Source organism: Vespula pensylvanica, chromosome 10, assembly GCF_014466175.1.
Source record: "Vespula pensylvanica isolate Volc-1 chromosome 10, ASM1446617v1, whole genome shotgun sequence".
Lineage (NCBI taxonomy): Eukaryota > Metazoa > Arthropoda > Insecta > Hymenoptera > Vespidae > Vespula > Vespula pensylvanica.
Genome location: NC_057694.1, coordinates 6,052,058 through 6,074,398, shown reverse-complemented (window position 1 = coordinate 6,074,398; position 22,341 = coordinate 6,052,058). Strand labels below are relative to the sequence as shown.

Genomic DNA, 22,341 nt, shown 5'->3' with positions numbered 1-22,341 from the left:
AAAAAGAAGAAAGCTAAAAGAAATCGGCGGTAACTAAAAAAAAAAAAATTTTCCCTAATATCATTTATAATAATAATAATAATAATAATAATAATAATAATAATAATAGTAATAATAATAATAATAGATTATTTACTTAATTATAGTCTATGTTATTTGCAACAATTATTCGCAATTACACATATACAAAGCTAATAATAATACTAATAATGATAATAATAATAATAATGAAAGCACACGCATTATAATCTTTTATTTAAGGACACTTTTTGTTATCGTTTAGAAATTCAATTAATGGATATGATAGTATGTTTTCTTTAAAGAGAAAAAAATGATTGAACCTGATAAAGAAAATAGCAAATATGCAAAAAATATCAGAAAAGCATCTCTCTAGCTATTTGAAATAACTTTACGAAAGTATGTACGTACCTCATAAATTTTCGTTTTCAATAAATTTTAAATTTAGCTTTTTTACCAGTTAATAAAATTCGGTCATGTAAAAAATTAAAAAAAAAAAAAAAAAAAAGAAGAAAAAAAAAGAGAGAAAGAAAAACGACGATTTCGTTTGTAAAGGAAATGCATATGCATGTTCATTATCCTCCGCCCTCGCATAATTCTTATTGGTTTAAACTCGCCTACGCACTACAGTTATGCGTCAGAACAATATGATTTCAATCAGCCAAGTAATACAAGAGAAATAAATTATGTGAATTCTCGGTTATATTTATTTCAATATCATTAATTTTCTCTCTCTTTCTCTCTTTCTTTACCGTATCCAATAAAAATATTAATCGTTCATGGATATAACAAAAAATGTACGTCGGTTAATATAAAATTAAAAAAAAAAAAAAAAACAAACAAAAAAAAATAGAACTATTAGGTAAGATAAAATATATCTACGAGCAATCGTGACATCTTACGCGAATCTGGAAATTTTAAAGTTGGACGTTGGAACGTTTCGATCTAGAGATACAAAAAAAAAAAAAAAAAAAGAGAGAGAGAGAAAAAGGAAAAAAAAAATTGATGGAATGAACGGAGTGAAAGCAGAATGAAAATGTCTGATCGATTACATCGACAAGACTTTGTTAATAAAACGTGACATTAAACATTTTAGTACGTATCGGTCTGATCTTTTCTTTCCTTTTTCGTAAATCAAAATCTGGTTGCAAAAAAAAAAAAAAAAAAAAAAAAGAAAAAGAGAGAGAGAGAGAGAGAGAAAAGAAAAGAAAAAGAAAAGAAAAAAAGTGTAAAAAAAAAATTTGGTCAACACGACGTTTGTAAATAAGTCGATGGATTTCGACGACGCGAAGATCGATGCTTTTCTATCGAATTACATTTGCACGACATAATTCTTGTCGAAGGTACGAGTACATTTTTCGTATGACATTTCACGTTCTTGTATATAAGACAAAGAAGATCCTTTGTATTTGGCTTGTCTAATGGCAGTGAGTCTGCCTCGAGCTTCCTCGAGTTCACGTTCTATACGTAAAACCTCGGATCTTGCATTGATTTCTTGTGCTATACCACCGACCATTCTACGATTTAAAATCAAGGAACGATCCTCCTCCTGTTGAATAGCTTGTTGTGCAGCACGCACGAGATTATCTGTTGCACGTTTCACAGCATTACCAGCCGCTTGTAAACGTTTGGTACTATCGCTGTCTGGATCAGCTTTGACCTTGCACGCAACCAAAAGTTGAGCGGTACTACTGGCAACTTGTTTAGCGCTTGAAATTAATTTTTCTTCAGAACTGACACCTTGTACCAAAGCATTTGCAGATTCAACGAGACTATGAGTAGCTGCGGCTACCATCCTTGCTGCTGATATTAATCCTTCTGACCATTGACCATCATCGGAGCTGGTTAAAGGTGTTCGTGATACTTTACCGGTTGCGATTAATTCTCTTTGGGCAGCACTGGCCGCTTTGATGAGAGCGGACGTAGCAGCGGCGATAGATTTGGCCGCTTCTAAGATCATGTCGTCGAAATTCATATCTTCGTTGGCCTCCTAAGAAAGAATGTAAATAAATATAACTTAGAATTGTGTAGTAACATGTGTGTGTGTGTGTGTGTGTGTGTGTGTGTGTGTGTATGTATATATATGGTTTTATATAATATTATTAGTTTTGTGTTATTATCATTATATTATACTGTATATAGTTCTACATATAATTATATAAAATTAATGTGCATATATATATATATATAAAAGGAGAGATAAAGAAATATCAAAGAAATATTTATATATATATAGAAGAAGAAAAAATAGAAAGTTTTATGTATGTATATATATATATATATATATATATATATATATATATATATATATATACATACATACATACATACATATATAACTTAGAATATTTTTATTTTCACATTTACTATTCGATCACTGCCAAATCAATATCGTCATTTATCGACGACATATTAAAAAGAAATAATTTAGATTCGTACGACTTACCTGAATACTTCTTCTTGGTCTAAGACTCGCTAGCTTCTTCGCAGCAGCGTCGATACTGGCAGCTGCACCCAACAGTTCGTTTTCAGCGATTACAGTGGGATCGTCAGGATCGACCCAGTCGTTTCCTTTCAATAACTCAGCGACGGCCACCAATTCCGTGACGCTTTGAGCGATCTTCCGAGATATTGGCGGTAGTGTATGCTTAGCGTCGCCCGATCTAGACGCTATCTGAAGTATCGCCTGAAGGAGCTCTCTGTAGTTCATAGCAACGTCATGGCCTGCCTGCAAAGTTCTGTCCCTTAGCTCGGCCGTTTCCGCACAGTTGTAGGCGGCTCCCTTGCAAATCATCAGCATGTCGCTTATCGACTTCCTGCCCATATTTGCAGCAGCTATGATGTCGTCTTGTTTACAACTGTTACCAGCGGCCACCGCTTTCGCCGTTGAGATTGTTATACTCTTGGTACAACGTACCAATTCCTCAGGCGTAACGTTGCTCCTTTGACCTTCCGATGTACTCAGTGCACGAATTTCTTGTGCAATGGCTTCGATCGTCGATTCCAAGGCACGGGTACCACGCGTGTGTTCATCCTCAACAGCCTTAACGGTTTTCAGCAACGATGTCACATTCGTCACCATCACCTAAGGATCGAGATATATATATACATGTATAAGGTAATGCGTAAGTTTAAACGAGAAGATATAACGAATATTGCATTGGCAATGGTAAAACAATGTTTTACCATGTACGTTAAATCTAATTCGAGTTAATCAAATTCCTTAGGTGTCAATTTCTACGGTATAAATATATAAAAGGAATCAAAGAAAAGCGAGCGGTAATAAAATAACTCGTGTGATATGATATATGATATGATTTGGTATGATATGATATATTTGATGCGATGTGATATTATGTGATTTGTTAGGGCAATGATAGCCGGCCTTTTTTTGTGTTAGTTAGTTGTTGCTCGAAGTACGAGTCGAGAATATTGATGGGTTTTTATTAATTTGTGTGTGTATATATATATATACATATATATATATATGTGTGTATATATGTATATATATTTTTTATATCTTTCGTTTTTTATTATTATTTCTGTCTTTTTAATACCTTTTTTTCTTTATTTTTCTTTTTTTCAAGCTTTTAATCGAGTATGCCAACACAGCTCGCGAGAGATCTGATTAAGAGATATTCGTCAGTGAGATTGCCTGAAGCGTACACACTGCTTATGATTACGATGTACATACCCAGTGTTGAGTCACGGAAAGACACATCTGAAGTATCTAACGGTCGTTAAAAAAATAAAAAAAATAATAAAGAAGAAGAAGAAGAAGAAGTAGTAGTAGAAAGTATAATCGTTTCGTTTGGATTCTTGCGGAATGGATAAAATTCTATTACAGAAAACAGGTACAAGAGTGTTCAAAACGATCTTCATTTATATCATATTATAGAATATACTAATTTTATAGCATAAGTACGTAAAAGAAATTTCAACGGCAATATATATATATATATATATATATATATATATATCAACAAGATTTATAACATTAAGTTATCGTTCTTCTCGATATTATTTTTTCTTCAGACAAATGAGAATTGATGCACGAGAGAGATAGTTTAGATCGTCCTAATTATCTTTAACTATAGTATCCATACAACAGTTGAACTTATTACGATGATGGTCACATGCAGTTGGGCAGAAAATTTAAATGCAGAGAAAACTGTCAGTCTTATCTTTTGTTCTTGATTATTCAATCGTCTATTATCTTGTTTGACATTTCCAAGCTGTGTCCTAAAATCAGCGATTATCTCTTTCTTTCTTTCTTTCTTTCTTTCTTTCTCTCTGTATCTTTGTCTCTCTCTTTTTCTCTATTTCTTTTCTTTTTCAAATGCGATCAATGCAAACAAACGTGACGCACGCATGTAACTTGAAAATGAATAACTACGAGCAGAGTTCATATACTACGGTGTCCAGATACCACTTCCGTTTTATATTTTTACACTTTTTTTTTCTTGTTTTCTTCTTTTTCTGTTTTTGCATCTCTAGCTAGAACTACACCATCATCCTATACAATAACGTGGTAATAACGTGGACTCGTATGCGCGTATGTTACTACATTAGTAACACTAAATCGGAGGTTGGTTGAGCCGGTTGATTGTTCTCGGAGACGGATAGCAGACGTATCAGTTCCTCTTCTTGGTCGGACACGAACCAATCGGAATCCGAACCGCCGAAGTCACTCAGAGGCACGAATTGTTGCTGCAGCTGTTGTTCTAAGACCTAGCCAGATCGCCCAGACCAAAAGTCGTGAATGAAACGTCGTTATCAAAGTCCACCGTACGTATATTGTGACATAAATAATATATGGTTACTATGCACGGCTAAGGGATTATGAATCATCCCTTTTATTAAAACAAAAAATAAAGAAGAAGAAGAAGAAGAAGAAGAGGAAGAAAAAAAAAAAAAGAAAGAAGAAAAAGCGATTAGATTATTGTTGTATCTTTTGAGCGAAGAGAAAAATAAATATAACGCGCGTACGTTTCCTGAGAGAGAACAAAACAAAATTAACAACAAAAAATAAAAACAAAAAGTAAATAATGAAACAACTAGCCAAACATTATTATTGTATATGTCACACACATCAATATACAAATATATATGTATATATATATATATATATGTATATAAACAAAATTAATTAATGATTTTTCTTCAAGGTGGACTTTAATGGCGTTCCTACGAATTTTGGTCGATCGACGAATTCTCATTGTTTCTACTCTTTTTCTTTTTCATTCTCGGGGACTCTTTTCTCTCTTTTTTTTTTTTTACTTTTCATTATAACCGAGAGAGTTACGTAGAGATTTTGGAGATGATAGATCGATGAAAATATTGTTTGAATTAGTTAGATATGAGATGATGAAAAAAAAAGAATATGTGTAAAGTGATGTCAATTAAAGTCCACCCCAAAAAGTGTGAGGAAACGTGGTAAGAAGCATTTTCGTAAGAAAAAAAGAAAAAGAAAAAAAAAAGAAAAAAAAAAAGAAAGAAAAAAAGTAAAGAAAAAAAAAAGAAAAAAGAAAAAGGTTAGTCAAGAAGAAAGACGTTGATTAAACGAATGTATCATGCGTTAATTCTATTGAGAAAAAAAAAGAAGAAAAAAGAAAAAAAAAAAAAAAAAGAAAAACATCGATGAATGCAATTAGTTGAAACGCCTTGCGACTTAACGTGGTTACGCTTATTCGTGGTTGCTCCTACTGCCATCGTTAGATCAACATACATAGATCACGTGCCAGATTAAACGTGTATTTGATAATCACACTGTTTTTAGTCACTTTCTATCCTATTGTTTAGAATGCTCTAATACTATTTCCTTTTTTCGCAGAATCGTTAATACATTTCGTTAGATAGATAGATGCGTCTCGTTCCTCGATAAAGCTGCAGCTTCAGCGGGTTAACGTAAAAAAAAAAAAAAAAAAAAAAAAAAGAAAAAGAAAGAAAAGAAAAAAAAAAGAAAAAAGAGAGAGAGAAAAAAAAAAGAAAGAAGGCAAGCGAGAACACGAAGTCCGTCAGTTCTCGAACTTCTCACTCCTCTGATTAGATCAATCGCTATAGTCACGAACATAACGACGGAAAAGGTACAGGTAGAAATAGGTGAATGAGTCAGGTGAGGTCGTGTGTAATGGTGAGCAAGGACGTAAGAAAGGTCAACGTTCGTTTTTTCTTGTTCTTTTCACATTCTCTTACCTTCGCGGAATCCTTTAAATGTGCCATGCTGGGATCGTTGATGGGTTTGCCACTTGCAGCTTTGGTCGCGTGTATGAGATCGCCTAACGCGGAGGCTACATCTTTAACAGCGTTGATAAGCATAACCTGTGCCTCGGGATTTTGACTACCAAGACTGGCAGCACCGTATTTCACTACTTCGGCGAGTTGTACGATCGTCGAGACAGCATTTTGTGCAGCTACGGCTAATTGTTCTTGCGAAGAAGCAGCACCAGCAACCAACGTTTTCGTATCTTCCACCAAAGCTTTAGCAGTCTTCAATATGTTTTCGCGATGATCGGCGAACGTGTCACCTTCGTTCTCCGCGTGCAGAGTTCCAGCGGTAGCGAACATGATGGTTGTGTCAAGGTCACCGATTATACCGGATACCGTACTCGCAGCATTGATACATGCCTGCGTACCGCGCGAACCAGCTTGCAGAGCGGCCAAAACTTGAGAGACCTTCTCCGTGACGATCTTACTGTGTTCGGCTACCTCCCGTTGCGTGTAGACGTCACCGAGTGACATTTGACAGGTTCCAGCTGCGCGTACTATGTCGATACAGGTCTGCCCAAGTTCTTGAACACCGGTTCTTAATCTAGTTGAAACGTCAGCGTTCGAGGCCGCGGCCGATGCACCTGAAGTGTCTCGGGCGAGCTGTGTATATTTGTGAGAAATATCTACTGCAAGCGGTCCCAATCTGGCTACGTCCGTACTAGATTTCGTCGACTGTCGAAAGAACGGTTTATTTAACATTAGATTTACTTTGACGGTACACACTTTTACGGGGATAATAATGCATTATTAATAAATTTGAGTAATAGGAATTCTTCATGATTTGTCTTACCATTTCCTGTGCGAGTCTTGCGATTTCTTTAGCCGCCTCGACCATCCTCGTTTGATAATCGACATAAGAGTCGACCGTATCGATCGTAGACATTCTATGATCCTCTAGCCTGACCATAGCTCGTGAGATGGTATCGATCAAGCCTGTAACAATTCCATTAGACGTTGATATTGTTTCCAATGTGTTTTGTAACTCGTGTAACGCGTCTTTCATTGATTCGACGGTTTCGTCCACTTCCGCGTGAAGAGATGTTGCGTTAGGATTTCCACCCGATTCTTTGGTAACGTATATCAATTGTAAAGCTGATTCTGCTACCGTCTTGGTCTGATCGAGCAATACCATTTGTTGTTTCGAATGTACCATGTTAGATGCGGCACCAATAGCGCATGATACCAAGGGCTCGCAGTACAATGCAACTTGATTAACGGAATGTCCGACATTTTCGGCTTCGTATTTCGCAGCGTTACGCAACGGTTCCAATTTCTCTCGCAATTCGCTCGCGCTACTCTCCATTTGATCGGTGAAACCTTGTACAGTGTTATCGCGTCTTGGTACAAGGGCCTGTGAAACGGCACTGAGAGAGGCCGTATCCAGTTCACGGATTCTAGCTGAAAGCTTTTCTATCGCAGCCTCGCATTCCTTTTGTCCTGGCGCTTTGTCACGTATCGATGCGACCAACGACTTGATCGAGTCGCTTACGTTTTTGCTGTTGTTGGCTAACAGTTGCCAGGTTGGCGGATCTTTCGGCGATATGGCCAAACTTTTCGCAACTTGTACCATCGCGCAGGAACCACCGATAATAGCTTTTCCAGCGCTCGTTATAGGCTCCTGAGCTGCCCTAGCCGCGACGGATATTTTAGCCGGTTGACTAGCGAATTCCGGGGAACTCGCGAACGTGCAAAGATTGTCGACAGCCTCCAAAAGGGGCTTCGTCGCTTCCGCACATTTCTCACGATTTATCTCGGAATAGTTCTGATCGAGTGCCTTTATTTCTTTTACCAAGGAAGCGGTTGAATTCGCTACGTCCTTTGCCGATTGTACGAAGTGACGTTTGGCAACTGGATTACTGGTTTTACTAGATGCTTGACGGCAAGCATTGCACAATGCACTGGTATGTTTGGCTATCATCGTAGCCGCCGATAATACCTGCTGTTGAGTACTCGTTGGATTACCAAGACTCTGACAACCAGTGTGAATCGCTTGAGCGGCTCTCAGGAATTGTGCTTGATCTACGAGACCAGGTTTTCCAGCTACCGATGTAGGATCGCTAACACCTACCAAATACGCCGCTTGAGCAGCGGCTTCAATTAATCCGCAAATCGATGATGAGACTCCTCTAACGGCTACCGAAAACTGTTCGTGTTCCGATTTCTTTGCATGATTCGCGATACCCGTCATACCATCTCCGAGACTTTTACTCTTCTCCATAACAATTTCCAAACACTCGAAGTACGACGCATCGGATATAGGTTCGCTAGGATTATCCAAAAGAGATGCCATCGATTGAATGTTTCTTATAGCGTTATCGCATTCATTTTGTCCTGGTGCTGCTGATGTACAGACATCGACTAAGTAATTGATTGAATCTGTCACTGCTCGTGCAGCAGCAGAAAGTTGATTCTTGGCATTTGGCGCGCTAGGATCGGCGGCTACTGACTTGGCTGTTGTGAGAAGCTTACTGGACGTCATGCTAACATTTTTCAAAGAAACCACCATCTGACTTCTGGTTTCTACCGTGGTTTGACTTGCCATTTCCATACCAACGCCCAATAGATCTCCGAAAGCATTTGAAAATTGTTTTGAAGAACTTGCCAATTGTACAGGTGAACGAACCGAAGAGACGACGTTCGAAGAGGCGTCGTTCAAGTTGGCAGCCGCATTGTTGAGGTCATTCTGCAATTGTCTGTAAAAAAGAAAAAAAAGGAGAAAAGTAAAAAAGATAAAAAAGATAACACAAACGTTAGAATATTCTGTCATATCGTTTAGTTTAGCTGAAGTTTGTATATCTACTTAGACGTTGTAAAAAGTTGATAACAAGTAGAACGAGAACAATACGTACTATTAATAAACGTAAAGCGTATATAAATTTGTGATATATAATTACCCATAATTCTTATCGGTGTGCGGGAACTCATTCATATTAAGAACTTGACTCATGTCGTCTATCGTGCGAATAGCATCGTCTACGTCTCTCTGACCAGGCAGACAAGAGACACATTTGTTCAAGGAGTGCGATACGTCTTTGGCGACGGCAGCTAAGTTCGCTTCATTTTCTGGGTTGTCTGGATTCTTCAATGCTCGCCTGGCCTCTTGGACAAGATGTAGAGATCGGAGAATTACGTCGTCGGCGGTCATCAACACTTTCTTTTGCGTCTCTGGTTGATTAGACGTAGCGGCGACACCGCGTACAGCATACGTAAGATCTTTAAGTGCCGACGCAGTTTCTCTAGCGGCACTTCCGGTATAATTTTCGTTTCCTTGTTTAGCAGCTGACAGCAATTGTGCCATAGCATATCCAACATTCTTGGATGTCGAGCCAAGTCGTAAAGCCGTAGATTCCGTAGTTTCCTCGGGCAATGGCCTCAAAGAGGCAGCTTCTACAGCTTGATAGAACTCTTTCAATTCGTCCTTTAAACTGTTAATTAATTCTTCGGCAGCATCTAATTCTAATCCACCGCAAGCTTCTCTAGCTCGTGTTACGGCCGATCTTAAATCGGCCAACGAGGAACCAAGTTGTTGAGACGTATTATTCAATTGCATTGCTGATGCCTGATCGGTTACTGTAGGCAAAACAGCCCTGGCAGCTTTGATTACGGCAGTGCCCGGTTGTAAAAATTGTTCCGCGGCATTAATCAGATTAAGTTGTGCGGTAGGATTGTCCGGTTGAGCCTGGGTCCCTTTTACTCCAGCGACTAAATGCGGTATGTGTTGAGCCATCAATCTACACTCTACGTTCAATTCCTCCTGACTCGCGTGATTCGTGTTGTGGTGTACAGCACCGGAAGAAGCAGCGATGCATTGAGTTGCCGTCGATGCGGCTTGTTTCGCGCAAGCCTCCAAACGTACGATCAATTTTCTACGCAATGCCGGAGTAGCGGCTACCGTTGTAGCCGTTCTTAATTCCTCGGCAGCTTGTCTAAGCTGATCTTGCATCTTAGCGTCGTGCGGACTGCTCGTACATTGTCTAGCGGCTTCTACCATTTTCGCTGTAGCATCGGCCAATATCTTAGCGGCTGCTAACAGACGTCGCTGTTGTTCCGGATCGGACTGTTTCTCAGCTTCACCTTTGATACTTTGAATCAATTGCGCTGTAGCTTGTCCAACTACTCTAGCCTGTCTGACCATTTCACCGGCGTCTCCTGTACTAGCGAAAAGTTTATCCGTCGCTACGAGAATCGTTTCGACCGCACCCTCTTGAATAGATTCCTTCGCACGTTCGCCTCTGGTAGCTGTTTTAATATGATTCAAAAGATCGTTCAACGTTCTGCTGACTTCGCTCGCTGCCGTACTCAATTCTTTCAATAAGTTTTCATCGTTACAGGTCTCGTTACAGACCTCGACCAAACCCTCGACAGCTTTCGTTACCTCTCTCACGGCGTTCATCAACTGCGTTTGACAAGCGGGCGAGTGCAAAGTCGGTGCTACCACTTTCGCACAAGCTACCAATTGGGACGTAGCTAACGCACATTGCGTGGCCGCTGATATTACTCTGTTCTGCGTAGCCGAATCCTCGCAGGTAGCCGCTATGTTCTTAGCTTTTAATACCAACGCGGCAGTCGTGTTCGCTACAGCTTTCGCTAATGCGAGCAACATATCCTGTAATTCCCGATTTGAATCGTTTTCCTCGCCGATCGTTGTCAATACTTGATGCGACGCTTCGCCAACCCGTGATGCAGCGTTCAACAAGTTCTGCCTTGGCTGTAAACCAATATCACATGATTATGTCGAAGTACTAAACGCACACTCTTAAAATATAAAAAAGAAGAAGAAAATTAAATACGTTCCAAGGTAAACTAAAAATGATCTTTTAACGCGAAACTTGTGTGTTTACGTATCGTCCATAAAGAGTAGAAATTATGCAGAAACCTTGCAGGTAACAGAACACTGTTCATTTTTTTTTTAATCTATCGATACAAATACTAACACCGTCATCTCGTCATACATAAATTAAATCGTTATCTTCCTTTATTAATATACTTCGATATTCAAATATCGAATAACACATTACCTCTTTAGTTTCTGGTTCCGTCGCTTTCAGTAGATCTGAGAAAGCGGAACATAATTTTCTAGCTGCATCGAGTAAACGTTCTCCAGATGATTCATCCTCCATCAAAGCTGCTATCATTCTAACACCTTTTGTCATTTCAGGAAGATTCGTGGCTATGGTTGTTATCGCTGCACCTACGGCCGTATGATCGACGTCATCCGCTGGACCCGAAGTCAACGTTACTACTTGTGCCGTAGCTGCGTTCATCGCTGCTATCTGAGAGCCAACATTTTGTTTGTGCGTATCTATGGTCTGTTCGATCCATTTTAGGGATGCTGGATCGGTACCGAGTTCCGGTAATTGTGCTTTGCAAGAGAGTTCCGTTTCTGCGATATTGATCACCTCGTGACCGGCTGTTATCGTCGAAAGTAAGGCACGCTGTGGTTCCGACAGGACGGATGTAACTTTTGTTTGTTGCACCTATTTTTCAAAAAGAAACAAGAAAAAAAAAGGTATAATCTTAAAAATTCTAAAAATTTGCGTTTCTTCGTTACATCGATTCTCATATTATTAGTTTATTTATTTCCATAAAAAAAAAAAAAAAGAAAAATATATATATATATATTCACTTCCAAGACAACTCTTTTACGTTTGCAAAAATATCGAACAAGTGCATAAGAAAAATTCCGGATGCATGCACGACTAATGTAATCGCAATGTCAATGAAAATTTTACGAGAGTTTCCTTGATTGAACATTCGTGAACAAGCAGAAGTACAAAACATAATGGAAACAATGTTATAAACGGTAAAAACGGTATTTGTAAACTCAATAGAATAGTGCGAATAACTAAAAATGGAAGCATCGTCGGTGTACCTACTCTGTGTCCGCAATAGTAGACGTCTAGCATGAAAATAAATTCAATTTTTAGTTAGTTCCTTGAGATTTGGAATTTTTTCCTTTCATTTTTCTTTCCCTCTTTCTTTCTTTCATTCTTTTTTTTCTTTCATCTTTTTTTTTTTAATCTCTTTATTCTACCGATTGTTCAAATCGAATATGCATAATTATATCATATATCATATCATATTGGTACTTCCTGCAATCCATGTATATGCTTCACCGAAGTTATGATGCAACAAAAACACAGAGTAGCTGCTCTGCTAACGCGAAACATCAACGTTAGAATTAAATCGAACCGATAGAAACTGGATATTCGAAAATCAAATCAATTCAATTTTAGCTGTAGCCCGAGCTTTTGTTTCATTCTTTTTTTTTTTTTTTTTTTTTTTTTTATAACATTCTTACCATTGGCGGAGCATGTGCGATGTTGACTTGTCCGCTGACGGTCGTGTATTGAGCACCACCCATGTGACCTGTCCCATATGGTCGAGCCCCTATAAATTTTATCATGCAGTCTAACCTATGATCTCTTGTGTCCCATATTTACAGAACAATTATTTCTCGCTGGTCTTTTGCTTTACCATAAATACAGTCCATCCTTGATAATAACAAAAATTAAAAAAAGAAAAAAAAAAAGAAAAAGAAGAAGAGAGAAAAACGAAAATTCTTTTTGGAAACTACTAAGAAAAAGTTACTTATGAAGCCATTTACAAAAGCTTTTGTAACTAAAAATAACCAATATATATATATATATACACAATAAAAGCCTTACATGTATATACAAAATAGTAATACGAACTTTATAATAAGAAATATCGAAATATAGAACGTGCAAGAATTGTTCGTTCTCTGATTTAAAAGTGATAATATAACGTGTGTCTCTCTTTCTCTCTCACTCTCACTCACTCTCTCTCTCTCTCTCTCTCTCTCTCTCTCTCTCTCTCTCTCTCTCTCTCTCTCTCGCTAAGAAAATAAATTGAATTATGAAATTGAAACGATTAATGCTAATTTCTCTAACTATGGGACATCGATTGCATCGAACGATTTTTAATGATATATAATTATATTTATTCAACTTACCATCACCACCTGCTCTTATAACTGCGGGTATTGCGACGGAAACAGCTTCAACATTTCCCTTTCCAACGTTACTAGTCTCGTGTTGCATAATTGTCGCTCTAACAAGAGAGAGAGAGAAAAAAAAGAAAGAAAGAAAAAAGAAAATAAATATTAGACATTTGTTAATAAAAATCAAATCGGATTACAAAGTCTCCTACTTTTTCATAGCATTAGAAAGCCACTTTTCGTGTTTGCACTGTTGTTCTCTTAAAAACTGTTCCATTTGTTTTTATCAGATCAACCGACGAAACTGACTTGTCACTTGTCACGGTAACTAAGAAGTAAATGTGAAGGAATAATACGATCACCTATACCCGACCAACCTTATGTCAGTTATGACATAAACCTTGCTAATTTCGTTTCTTTTTTTTTTCTTTTCTTTTTTTTTTTTTTCTTTTTAATATCAATTATGATTCCCCTTTAAATAACACACAAGAAGGAAGTATTTTCGCAATAACACATTATCACACATTTGTTATCTGACAAGGTGTAAGACTTACTTTAAAGGTGATACACTATCCTCGACCATAGTTGATCCTTCGTCCCCTTCGATACCAAAATGATCTTTACCCTTTTGCTTCTTCAATATGATATCTATGTAACCAGCGATCAATTGTAAGATTTGTTCTGCCTCGGTAGTTTGTACGCTGTAATATTGATCGGAATAATCTCCGAAATCAAGGGTGAACGTATTCGGGGAAGCACCCCAACGTCGGACGGTTGTCAATGGCCACGTTTTTAATATTTCTTTGGTCTTCTCGTCTAATCGTAAAACTGAATCCTTCGTTACACCGAGCAATCTTGGTACAAGTTTATTTTTACCCTTCATCTTTTCCTTTACCAAAAAGAACGTGACACCGTATGTGCTCAATGATCTAGCCGTTTTCGTGTACAAAACTTTAGCATCGAGTTCGGACAAGCCAACGTGTTTCTTATGCTCGGCAAATACCTTCTTCTCGATACCCTTTACTTTCACGTAAGATTGCGGTAAGAATTCTTTCAAGCTGTTTACGAACGAACAAATAATAAATATATGGATAAAATGTTGTCTTCTTCTGTATATATATATATATCTTTTTTTCTTTGTCAAATCACGATTTAAAAAAAAAAAAAAATCATTATGTAAAAATATAATAACGAGGAAACATACTCCAAAAAACCTGGCTTGTGTTTGTCCTCCTTGTGATCACCGAATTGTATTTGACATTGGATACCAGCGAAGATGCAAGCTTTCTCTTGTGTAACCGGATGTGTACCATCCAAAATCGCATCCCTTGCTTGTACGTATAAAAGTGACAATTGCACCGGATCTCGACTGTCGATGTTCTGATCAGAGAAGAAAAATTTTCTTCTTAATAATACCGTTTCCGATTCGTCGATACCTTGCTCACGAAGAGTCTTACTTGGATCTATCCAATTAACTAGAAAAAATCAATGATAACAATGAAATTAGAAATGTTTTTCTATCCTGTTTTTTTTTTTTTTTAAGTAAAGTAAGTAACTTAGGTATTTAAATTACCTTCGTCGTCGGTTTTAAGTTTCTTCCTCAATTGATCCATCTTAGCATCTCTCTCACCTTTGTCCTCCTTTCTTCTCTTCAACGTTAAAGTACCAAAGTTACCAGGTTTTTGATTTTCCGTTTCTTCGTCAACGAGCTCGCGTACAAGAGAATACTCGTCGTGATTTGTAATCCCAATTTTCGTGCATATGACTACCATAAGATTAGCGACAGGTTGACTATCGTCTACCAACAATGTTTTCAATGTACCATCCAACATTCGTACTCTCAGAGTACGAAGTTTACGACGATATTCCAAAAGATCACCGTTTCGTAAGATATAATAATCGAGATTCCTTACTGGTTCGAGCCAAACACCTTTCTTTACGTCCTCGTCGGCAAAAAAAAGTCCATAATCCTTGGCTAAATATAAAACAAAATAAAAAAGGTATCGTAACTAGAAAATCGATAACAATCGTTAATGATTAATTATCTCTCGTTAAAGATCAAATGAAAAAATTTATTAATTGGTCGAGTGAGTAAGAGAGGGGATAAGAGTAAAGAGAAAGAGAGAAAGAGAGAGAGAGAGAGAGAGAGAGTAAATAAATTAGACTCACGTTGTCCCATATTACTGGCCTCTGCTAATTTTTCTCGTATTATACGACAGGCATCATAAACTGACGTACTTGGATCAAATTGCATCATCTTCGTTGCATTTTTCTCCGGAATGGAGATCCGTAAAGATAATGTGGCCATTGCGACTATCTCCAACAAGGATGTGATCTTTCTGATTAAAAGAAATTTTTTTTTACTGTCATATACTTAAGTAAATGCATTACGATTAACCGATCGAATTTAATAAGTAAGTAAGTAAGTAAGTAAGTAAGTAAGTAAGTAAGTAAGTAAGTAAGTAAGTAAGTAAGTAAGAAAGTAGAACTCTAAAGTAGACGGAAGATTAGAAACTCTTGTCCATTTTATTTCATTTTAATTTAAAACGTTCAAGTTACAATATTGGATCAGACCACAAATTAATATATTAATTAAATTTTTCAGTGATTTAAGTCTTTTATTTTATATGATTTTCAATAAATATATTACATACATATATATATATATAAAATATAATATATATATATTCTTTTTTTAAATACATTTTTATAATAAAAATTATGTAAAATATAAATAAGAAATGTAATGAAAGGAAATGTACGATTACGTTTGGTATCGTTAATTCGTTCGACACGAACTACCAAGTCGAAATATTAAAAGTCTAATAATCTTTACGTCACGTAAGACACGCAACATGTTTTACAATTAAAAGTAATAGAGAAAAGGAGAGAGAGAGAGAGAGAGAGAGAGAGAGAGAGAGAGAGAGAGAGGCCTGCATATGAAATGAAAGAGACGTGCGATACGTTGTGTGCCGTGTGGGTAATAAACACTTTCACGCATCGTCTGGTTTGCATGCGAACGAACGAGCGGGAATAACAGGAAAGGGAGCGGACGTGCATCATATTTTAGGTGTTATTTAAACGAGATAGTGAGTTAACTCTACGTCGTAAGTACGTGTTCTAAAAATGGCCCGAGCGATATTTAAATTAAAAAAAAAAAAAAAAAAAAAAAAAATAAAAAGAGAGAGAGAGAGAGAGATAAAAAAAAATAAATCGACTTACTCGTTCTTTTCTCTTCTTCTTTATTTCGTTCCTTTCCTCTAACGTAATTAATTGCTATTTACTCGTTACTTCTTGATTATATAGAAACAACGTCTCTGGAATCTGTAAACCATAAAAAAAAAAAGAAAAGAAAATTAAAAATTATAATCTTTCATAATTCGTTCGATCATAATTTTTCGATGAACAAATTGAGAATACAAAATTTCTTTTATACAACTCGTCCGTCATCTTCGAATCAATAAAAATAATCTTTCTTCTTTTTTCTTTTTTTTCGCTCTGCGACATATCTCTTTACATGGATTATTTTTATTCATTATTTTAATGACACAATATCGACGTGAACACGACAAATTAATTAAATCAATTATCCTTTCGTTCATCCTTCGATATATCAAATTCAGATACAAGGATGTTGAGAAAAAAAAAAAAAATATTTAAAGGATTGAAACGATTTAAAGGTATACTTAATGATAAAGAAAGGAAAAAATTTTTGCAGAAAATATTTCGTTCCTATTAATACGACGAATTTATAGAAAATGAATTTTTTGTTCTCGTATATAACAGTTTTGTTCTTTCTTAAATAACGTGCAATGAAGTGAATGATCTTCGAGAAAGGAGAAAAAATAAGAGATAAAGAGGACGTTACGAAGTAAGTAAGTAAGTAACTACATTACTATTTGTATGTAGATATACAGAACTATATCGACATCGTACGGGCGCCGATAATGGCGTCGCGACGACTTGGCGCCTTTTCCGGACGCTTCACTGACGACGGCCTAGATAATAGATCATCTACAAATTTATAAGCCCAATTAGCATGATTTTTTCTCATATCGTTTATAAATGATATTTTAAGTTAAGAAAATTAAAAAAAGAAAAAAAAAAAAACAGCAGACATTAAATATCATAATGCGTTAAAGAAATAATGAGAAAAAGAAATTTATGTTTCATTTAATTTGAAAAAAGAAAAAGAAAGAAAGAAAAAGAAAAAAGAATTAAAGCCATCCGTGTTTACATTACCGCCATATTTGTTTCGAGAGACACAGTTAAAGCTTTCGAGTCGTATATACACATACACAAATGTACAAGCAACACAACAAACGTATAAATATGCGAATTAGAAACAGAAAAGGATGCTGATTTTCAAGAGAGATAGATGCACGCTTGTATAGGGTGATTCAAATAATTGTAACTGTTCTTTTTTTCTTCTTTTTTGTTAATTTGAAGTTAGAAAAAAGTTTTAGAGGAAGAAAAAAAAAAGATGAATGATTTTATATATATGTGTATATATATATATATATATATATTTATTTATTTATATTTACGATCATATTTTTTCTTTTTCTTATGCAAGTGTAATTCTCGCACGGGTATGTAAAAATACGATGAGCGTTAATATGCGTATTGAATTCACCTTGAACTTTACCATCCATCTCTTTCCTCTAATATTTCTTTTCTAATTCCAACCCAAGAAAAAGAAATATGGCTGATTGTAGTTGCGTTATTACGAGCGTTATATAGGCGTTATTTCAAAATATGTCTTTAGATAATTATTTTTCGACGTATGCAAAAGAAAAAAAGAAAAAGAAAAACGAAAAAGATTTCCATGAAAAAAGATGAAAAAGAAAAAAAATATATATATATATATATATATATATATATGTACATATGATGCAATAGAAAAATACACGTGCTTTATTGCATCTGTGAAAAAAAAAAAAAAAAAATCTACATATATATAATTGCAAACGTAGTTCATTTAGAACCACCATTCATGCTTTTTTTCTTTAGTATTTTTTTTTCTTTTTTCTGAAAAAAAAAAAAAAAGGAATATAGGTACGATTTGTTTTAATCATGGTTGTTTGGATCGCCTTGTATTTTAAACGAACATATATGCACCCGAGGGAGGACGACACTCGACATTTACCAGATAGAAAACAGTGCGCTCTTTAAACCATATGTATATAGTTTTAAACTCTTAAGTGGAACCAACGAACATGCTCGTGAAACACAGCATGCTTTTGCCGAGTAAGTATGATGAATGTATCCGCATCACGCATAGATTACCATAGGATTGTTACTCTCTGTCTTCCATGCGATCACGAAAGGCTGTGTCTCGTGCACAATTTTGGGAAAAAAAAAAATATATATATATATATATCTCCAAGGTTTTCTTTTCACACGTTTTTTTTTACGCTTGTTACAAATTTATGCATTACGTTAAAAGCAATAAAAAGTTCAGAATAATATATCGACTTTCATTCTTTTTATTGATACAGATTGTTTTTCTTCGCGTTTGATTACCCTTGAAACGTAAAAAACTGTAACGTACATATATATATATATATATATATATATATATTTTTTTTTTTTTCTTTCATTTTCTCCAGTAACGTTCTATAAGATTATTCTTTTTTTTTTCTCGATATTTTTTCCTGTACCGTTTTATAGGACTTTTCGTAACGTGTTCAACGATACGAATAAGTACGAATTTAAAAAAAGAAAAAGAAAGAAAAAAAGAATTGTAATAAGTTATTTTTTTATGCAATACAATGAATATTCATTATCACGGATAATAATTATTATTAATTAACAAGAGACGTTTCTCTGGAGATCTATTTTTTTATAGTATCAATAAATTATCACTTTCGTCGATCATATTAAATATTGTAATTTTTGAAGCTTAGAGTTTTCTTTTTTTTCTTTTTGTAATAACAATGTTATAGGTAAAAGAAGAAAGTCAATATAACGTTATTACTCGTTACTATATGATCTTCATTAATAGAAACGATAAATTATCTCGAGCTCGATGTAATTTTTTTTGTCGATATAAAAGGTCCAAAGATCGACGTATACGGATTACCATAATAAATATGAAGAGGCATAAATAGCAGACTCGAATGAACCGATTTAACTAACTGATTATCAATGGGGGTTGAGAAAAAAAGATCTTATTAGCTCGACCAATAAATAACGTCGTTGTTTTATTTTCATTGTTCTATATCTAAATAAAAAATATTGCATATTTAATATATCCAAAATTATTTCTTATTATTATTATCCACGCTATATTGTTTATTAACATATAAAATATTGCCAATTCTAAAGCAATACTATATTATTCTATAGTATAATACTGTTATTTATTTTTTTATATATAAAATATTGCAAACTCCGACATTATTTATTTATCAACTCAATAACACAATAGTAGTTGCAAACCGATACACCACTATTGTTTACTATACCACGGTATTTTTTATTTATATATAAAATACTATAAAATATTGTTTTAAAGTGTCCCTTTATTTTTATCTTAATTTTTCGTTCTAAACGTTTTACTTGTCTCTTATTTCTTATTTCTTCTTTTTCTTTTCCAACGAGATAGAACACAGAAGCGTGATTTAAATCGATCAGATAATTAGTATGATAAGTATGTTAACGAATTGTGATCGATTCGATGCATGAAAGAATTTTTCTTTCAGAAATGTCGTCGTCGTAGTCATCGTTGTTGTTGTTGTAGTCGTCGTCGTTGTCGTCGTAGTCGTTGTTTAATCTCATTCCGTCCTCGGAATGTAAACGCAGCGTGTCTCGAGAATAAATCTCTCGTCTGCGATGATATCAGATCGCACGATTATGCATCATAGTTGGCAGTGAGCTCAAAAGCTTAAGACCACGTTTAAACTCTTCTTTGTAGCTACGTTATAACTTTCGTGGAAAGCTCACGCACACATTCGAAATAGTATAAGTACTTCTTACTAAGTGTGGATCTCATTACACGTTTGTGTATGTGTGTATGTGTGTGTGTGTGTGTGTATGCATATGTATATGTATATGTGGGTGGTCTTGTACTACGTACATGCGATAGAACGTAGGACGCTCACGTGTGCAATGCTCCTATTACTATTTTCTTTTTAAAACGTTTACGTATGATATATGTACGCATATGCATATGTGTACGTGATACACACTTAAATAGATATACGTACGATAGTACACGATTATACTATAGCTTTCTATTAATACAACTTAGACCGGAACTTAACTTTCCGTCGTTTGTACGAAACTCTTTGAATTTACGCAATAATGTTGTCACCTTCTTTTATCTCTCCGTTATTTCAGGAAGTTTAGAAAACATGGTTGGGAGAGAAACAGAGAGAGAAAGAAAGAGGAACAAGACGAAAAGGAAACAAGATTGTTATATGCAAAAGGATTTTATGAAAACTAACGCGCTTGTGAATTAAACTATACCTGTCATACATACCGTCTACGACTAAATATTTTATACTCGGTATCTGTTTCTCTCTCAATCATATTTTAAATTAAATATATAGATTAGACTTGGTAGAACAAAGAAAGATGAAATGAGATATTCGTTTCTATTGAAGTAATATTAGAAAGTTCTTTAGAAGAGCCTTGTCTTATCGTTCGATACTTCCCTTGCTATATCGATACGAGCTCTTTTCTACGTACATATATAGTTTTATCATAAACGACATAATATTTCTTATAGTTTATAGATAGATTCTTTGTAAGATCATATAATGTTTGATCTTGTATCTTATTTATCGTTGCAGAGAACAGATTCATTAAAAAATATAGATTCTAATACTGACAATAATATGTTCGTAATACAGAACACGCTTGATATGAAAAAGTTAGATTACAAAAGATTCTAATACGTACTCGCAATGTAGAATTCTTAACCGGAGCCTTATCTTCTTACCTTATTCGCTATATCCGATACACACTTATAAAAATAAAACTTATATATAAGAAAAAAGAAAAGAGAAAGAAAAAGAAAATCTCTAAGAAAAGGTAGCTCACATAAGCACAACAAATCACGTTCACATTCGATCCTCCGAATCACACAGCTCGTTCACTGTCATTCGTCAATATCACATAAAGAAGAAAAAAAGTCAGAGAACAAAAATAAACATTATAATCGGATGGCGCGATCCAACGAAGCGTAACGACTCACGGACTCGAGAAGTATAAGAAGAAGAAGAACAACAAGAAGAAAAAAAGATGAAGAAGAAGAAGAAGAAGAAGAAGAAGAAGAAGAAGAAGAAGAAGAAGAAGAAGAGGATCTGTCAATTCACCACGGTTCTGTTGTGAATCATGTCTATTTCGGGAAACACCCGTTGGATGTCCCTACGCTCTCGCGCAATATATATACATCTATAGTTCATAATTTTGAGGTTAGCTCGATACGTACATAGGTAAAGCAGACTATAACGATTAAAATTCACATTATATCTTACCGAAAGATATTCGAACGATTTAAACGTCGATAGATTCAATCGTTTTTCTACGTTAAAGCGCGATTAAATGAAACTCGGAACGGGGACGTGAAATTCGCGTAAAAGGTAGTACGCCCATTTCTTGAAATTTCTCCAGTGAAACCATCCAATGCGAGGATCGTTTCAATTTAAAAGAAAAATAAAATAAGAAGGAAAAATTGTCGAAATAGTCGTAAGATATCGAACGAACGTGCGTTGAACGGTACGGTTACTCACTGTTAACAAGATCCACGACACACGAGAAAGGGGGACCCCTCTTATTTTCTTGTAGATAATATTTAACTCGCCAACTCTTGACCACCAACAGACACGTCCGACGACAACACTGTCGCGACTCCGCCGTTCCGGTTTCGATCGTTCCCTGGCCTTCTAACTTCAGGATCGTCACAAGCGTTACGTTTTTGAGGGTATCTTTAGCACCCCTCGTTCGTTATTTACTTCTAATAAATTACAACTTATTTTTTGTTCGTTTTATCATTCATTTCTTTCTTTTTTCTTTTGTATTTGTTGATTAATTTCAATTACGTTGAAACGTACGTACGAAATGTTTCTATAATATATTTGATA

General features: G+C 35.4%; 1 protein-coding gene across 10 annotated transcripts; it reads right to left on the bottom strand.

Moving 5' to 3' along the window:
* Positions 1-1,203: 1,203 nt before the first annotated feature.
* LOC122632723 (talin-1) lies at positions 1,204-22,124 on the bottom strand. 10 transcript variants are annotated; one of them, XM_043819887.1, is made up of 14 exons: positions 21,991-22,124; positions 16,472-16,573; positions 15,419-15,584; positions 14,823-15,224; positions 14,454-14,724; positions 13,804-14,307; positions 13,265-13,362; positions 12,590-12,678; positions 11,307-11,765; positions 9,183-10,996; positions 7,079-8,981; positions 6,214-6,960; positions 2,465-3,103; positions 1,205-2,008 (listed from the first exon to the last, which is right to left on the bottom strand). In XM_043819887.1, exons 3-14 carry the CDS (start codon positions 15,555-15,557, stop codon positions 1,331-1,333), a joined length of 7,743 nt encoding a protein of 2,580 aa, XP_043675822.1. In that variant the 5' UTR covers positions 15,558-15,584; positions 16,472-16,573; positions 21,991-22,124; the 3' UTR covers positions 1,205-1,330. The 10 variants fall into 10 exon arrangements, with proteins under 10 accessions (XP_043675828.1, XP_043675822.1, XP_043675824.1 ...); XM_043819889.1 differs by lacking the exon at positions 21,991-22,124 and adding an exon at positions 21,299-21,697; XM_043819883.1 differs by having other exon boundaries at positions 1,206-2,008; positions 15,419-15,588.
* Between the last annotated feature and the right edge of the window lie 217 nt (positions 22,125-22,341).

Coding starts and splice junctions, on each gene's coding strand:
- LOC122632723 (XM_043819887.1), bottom strand. CDS start 15,557: ATGGCCACATTATCTTTACGGATCTCCATTCCGGAGAAAAATGCAACG. Junction 13,363..13,803: donor GATAGTGTATCACCTTTAAA/GTAAGTCTTACA, acceptor CTCTCTTGTTAG/AGCGACAATTATGCAACACG. Junction 6,961..7,078: donor CAAGACTCGCACAGGAAATG/GTAAGACAAATC, acceptor TTCTTTCGACAG/TCGACGAAATCTAGTACGGA.